At 39.0% G+C, this 5000-nt stretch overlaps 1 protein-coding gene across 1 annotated transcript in view; it reads left to right on the forward strand.

Annotated features, from left to right (window-relative positions):
* Positions 1-5000, forward strand: part of LOC138019698 (Bardet-Biedl syndrome 4 protein-like) — a 19333-nt gene that overhangs the window by 3150 nt on the left and 11183 nt on the right. Inside the window, exons 4-6 of the mRNA XM_068866560.1 lie at positions 873-984; positions 3729-3801; positions 4055-4073. Coding sequence (XP_068722661.1) covers positions 873-984; positions 3729-3801; positions 4055-4073 — 204 coding nt within the window. The remainder of the gene's footprint in view (positions 1-872; positions 985-3728; positions 3802-4054; positions 4074-5000) is intronic.

The raw sequence follows: 5000 nt of genomic DNA on the forward strand, positions 1-5000 counted from the left end.
ATGTGTGGGTTAGTTAAAAGTCCTCCTTATTTAATGATACTCAACATTTATATAATAAGTGAAAAATGCACTAAAAGCAAGGTGACCACACCAATCCAGTGTGGCCGACACATGATCATGCATGCGCACAACCATTCCACCCAGTTAATTGGCCTGGGTTGGGATCACACCAGACTACCACGCCAAGCATGTGGGAAGGTGTGATGTGTTGCCCATGCCAGGTTGGTGTTTATGGTGTGTTTACCTAGCTTTTAATGCTATTTTTGCTCAACACTTGCATTATATGGCATGGAGGGGGTGTGCCTGGGTCCTGGGAACTTGTCTCTTGGGGAGAGTTTCATTAGAGATCTTTTACTTTTAGGTTGTCAAATGTGGTGCAGGGATGGTGCAGTTGTGAGTCAGAGCACTCGCCTCCCACCAATTAAGGCTGGGTTCGATCCTCAGACTCGGCGTCACAATTATGTGGGTTGAGTTTTTTGGTTCTCTACTTGATCTGCACCAAGAGGTTTTTCTCCAGGTGCTTCAGTTTTCTCCTCTCAAAAACCAACATTTGATTTTACTTTTGTTAATTTCAATTTACAGTGTCCCCAATTAGTGCTACAGTGCTAGACAATTAGGCACTAATCAGTAAAGTTCCTTTCCTTTCACACCCTTATCCCACCAATCCTTGCAACTTGCATAATGTAAACTGGAGGATTCTCACTTTTGGTTGTGTCGTTGTAGCGAACTGCGATATTATTTAGAGTATTGTCATTTGTCTCACAAGAACAAATTAAAGGAAAGTGCATTTTTGAAAGCAAAATTAAAACAAGCAGAGCTTTCAAAATAGATCTAGACACCATCTTCTTTTTTTTTCCCATTTCCCACTGCAGCGTTAATTCTACGACAAGAAGGTCAGATCCAGGAGTCACTGGACCTGTTCCAGAGAACTGTACAAATCAATCCACAGAGTGCTGATAACCTCAAACAGGTGGCAAGATCTCTGTGAGTGCACTGTAATTTTAATTTTTGTTATTAGTCTGTATTTGGGGTTTACTGTTTGTCCATTAAAAAACCTGCATTTGTGTTGACAGAATTTAGGGCCAGTATTAGGTTTAACTCTCACTTGTTCATGTAATTCTGTCTTCCATTTGCCACTGTAGCATACCAGCATACCATTTCATTGTCTTGAGGCTTTAAGCCCAAGCTTACTTAAAGCTACACAAGGCTTGCACCAGTCTGGCCTTGAAACGTTGGTGGCGGAATAAACTACTGTTACAGTAGTATGACTTACATGTATTTACAATCTATCCATATGACAACTTGAAAATTAAAGAAGAGCCAGGATGTACCCCCCCCCCCCTCCTCCAACTCAATGTGTGTGTTCATGGAGAAGTGCAAATTACCCAGTTGTGCCTCAACATTGTTTTGTTTGGGGGGGGGGGGGGGGAGATCGCAAGCCATTATAATAAGATTTATTTCATGTCTAGATGAAAAAAGTCTTTCAGAAATGGACAAGGAAGTTAAAAATGTCATTAAAAATGTTGTCTTAGATTGTAATGGGAATTGTCACTTTGGTCAGATATGTTTGTCAACAGCAGTCACTGTAAGTTATTTTATTATCTCTCAGCTACCAGTATTAGACCTGCTGTGGTTGACCAATCCTTCATCCTTCATGGAAGGATTGTACTGTGGAATCAACAGGGGTAGTATTCCACAAATGCCCGTTGTTTGTGTTTTCATTGGACTGATAAGATTTTATGACCAGTTTTACAGTGAATTGACTTGAATCACATTTCTCCATGACTTCAATGACAAAATTAGAAAAGTTAACATTATTGCGTATGCACAGTGTAAGCAAAAGCTGAAACATTTCAGGATTTGTACAAATGCATTTTGTTCCACTTTTCAAAATGACAAAAAAAAAAGAAGCAACAACATAAGAATGGGATGGCAAAACGATATCAACAATATAATTTGTCAAAACAGCATTAGGAAGTGAGTGCATGTTGCGATCATTTTCATTGTCACACAACAAAAAACAAGTTGAGAGGCATTCAATAAAAGAAGCCAACAACTTGAAATGTTGTAAAGACAATACATAAACCACCTCTCCAAATTATTCTCAGGTCTGTGCACTACATCGTTTTTGAGTTATTAATTTGCGGAAGTGTTTCACATGAGCCCGTGACGTTGGTGGGCTACCTGTGGTCCACCAACAAGACAACCGGTTATCAAAATGCTGTATTTTCCAAACGAAAGACGTTAGGGATCTGGAAAAAAGATTTATTTCTAGCTCATCTTCAACCCTCGTTTAGATAAAAATTCAGAAGACCTTGCCATTTTCATTTTGTACTGTGGAAACCATCTAGACGCCACAGGCATCCCACTTAATAAGTGTTGGAAAAAAATTTTGTCTGACCAGGGTGGCTGCATGTCAGGTCAAACCTAATGTCCCTGCCCTGAAATATGACAGGCTTATAGCAAAAAATTATTTGCAGGCTTGTATTATAAATGTTATTTTGTAGACTACCATATCTATTGTCCACATCTTTTGTGTCTTCTAATTAATGTGAAAGATAATTTATTTATTTATTTAGCTTCGCCTAACTGGAATACAATATAAATATATAGGTAAAAATAGAAAAAATAATACAAGGAGAAAAAAATAATAATGATAATTAGGTGGGGAGACCACTACAGCATAGCCAATTACAGTGGATCCCTCGTTAATTATTTATATAAAAATACTTAATAACTAAAGCTACTAATATGTAAGCATGAAACTTGAGAGGAAACAAAGCGGAAGTCCAAATTGCTAGAAGCAGCACGTTAGCGGGCATAGGAGAGACCTCGCTGTGTTACACCTAGGACAGATTGTTCTCCAGGTTCTAATGTCGTCAACGTCGTACAAGTTCAAAGCCTTTTTATAATATTGAAGTAATAAACTTTTAAATGAAGCTAGAGAGATGTGCCTTGTGCGTAGCTCAGCGGGAAGAACATTTCATGCGCGGCACGCGCGTATGAAAAATGAACGTTGATAGGTAACAGTTCTACATCGGTTAGGAATATAAGTAATAGCACTGCTGCCCGATGTCCTAGTAGATCTCGCAAATTGTCTAGTTACAGGTAAAGCTTCACTGTCTACGAAAACTAAGTTATTAACAGCTTTGTAGAAAAAAACCATGTCCAAATATTCATGCCAGTATGAGATGGGTAACAGATTTGTGAGTTAGAGGCGGGTCTTATAGGTTACATCACAGCGGAAAGGGAGCTTCAAAATTAGTTTTGTTGCACGGCGCTGCACGTTTTCAACTCGTTTAAGTAGGCCAATAGACTGTGGTGACCATACTTGGGTTGCGTAGCCGAGATGGCATTGGATGATAGAAAGGTAGAGTGTGCGACGCGTTTGGGTGCTTTGGATGTACCTAGAAACTCGACGCACAAACCCAAGGAGTTTGTTGGCTTTCGCACACTGTTCAGTTACTTGTTTGTCCGAGGTGAGGTTGCTTGACACCCACACACCGAGGTCTTTCTCTGTATCGCAAGATTCCAAAGGCGTTTCCTTGAGAGTATAGGTAGGCTACATGCATCTCATTCTTGTTGCAGGTATTTGTGTTTTGTTTGTTCTAAGGCTGAGATGGTTGAACAAAAAGAGTATACTGTAATTACAACAACCTCAAGAAAAAAATGTTGTCACCTGTTATTTATTAAATAAATGAATACATAATTATACTGATTTTTTACAGTTTCCTTCTTGCTCGACATAAGGCTGCTCTTGAGGTTTATAATGAAGCTGCAAAACTGAGCACTAAAGACTGGGTAAGTTTGATTCCTTTGTAAGAGTTCAACAAAACGTTTTTGGTAGTTTGCATTTTTCATTCAGCTACGGTAATTCTCATTAATCCTGTACCAATGCATAACAGAAGGGATGGGATGAGGTTGCTGGTGTCTTCCCAGGGCTCCATTGACCTTAATACCACATATCTGACATGCAGCATAATTGTTTCTTTTATTAATAATCCTTGGAAATTGGAAGTTTTGTTCCAAACTATTTTTCCTTTATTTTCTTTAGGAAATCTATCACAATCAAGGTAAGTATTCTTGTTGCTGCAAGAGTCTGTTAGTTACATAATTTATTATAAAATTTCATGCTGACAAAATAAGAAAGACTGCTTAGTCATTACAAATTGGAGAATGTTATTGAACAGGATCACCTTTTTTTTTTAGTGGTGTAATTTTTGTCATGTTGAGATGTATTCTAAATATTTTTTAATGTCGCAGTTCCCGCGGGTATTAATATTTACAACACTCTTCAATAACAAAACACAAGAGACAATGTTGGCATAAAATGGGGGGACACCACTCCATGATCGGCGTGAAAGACGACTTCCGTAGTAAAAGCCAAATAATGATATACAAGCCCAACTCTCATGGCACTATGAGCTAAACCCCCGACCAGCATCGTGCTATAATGGAAAGAGTGTAAGCGCTAAAAATAGCTCAAGCCTCCTTATCTCCCAAGCACTACGAGCCGACTCCGCCTGCATGTGCTGGATCGGACAAGAACAAAGGCAGATAGAGAGCGTAAAAATAACACCAAAGCTTGGGGAAGTCGCTGCAAGACTTAACCGGCACTGATACGTGCAAAGCATTGATCGAGTCACACTCCATTAACTACGTTTTACAACGCTGTTGTAAAGCTTCAATAATACTAGTTGAATTTGATTTTCCTTTGTTGGGGTAGCCTGCAAAAACATCCGTTTCTCCTTGCTCTTCATCGCTGGGGACGTTTCGCAAGGAGAAACGTCTTCAATTCAGTGACAGAAATTCCATACTATCTGCCCGGAATCCAGTCAGAAGTGCTGATTGGCCGTTGGAATAGTTACATTGTTTTAGCTACATTGTATTGTTTACGAATGACAGACAAAAGACAGAAGGCTACAAAGGTCAAATGTAAATGCGAAAACAGTCAATATTTGTGGAATATATAGTCTTCTCTAGAAGAAGCATTTGAGTTT

Source organism: Montipora capricornis, chromosome 10 (assembly GCF_036669925.1).
Source record: "Montipora capricornis isolate CH-2021 chromosome 10, ASM3666992v2, whole genome shotgun sequence".
Lineage (NCBI taxonomy): Eukaryota > Metazoa > Cnidaria > Anthozoa > Scleractinia > Acroporidae > Montipora > Montipora capricornis.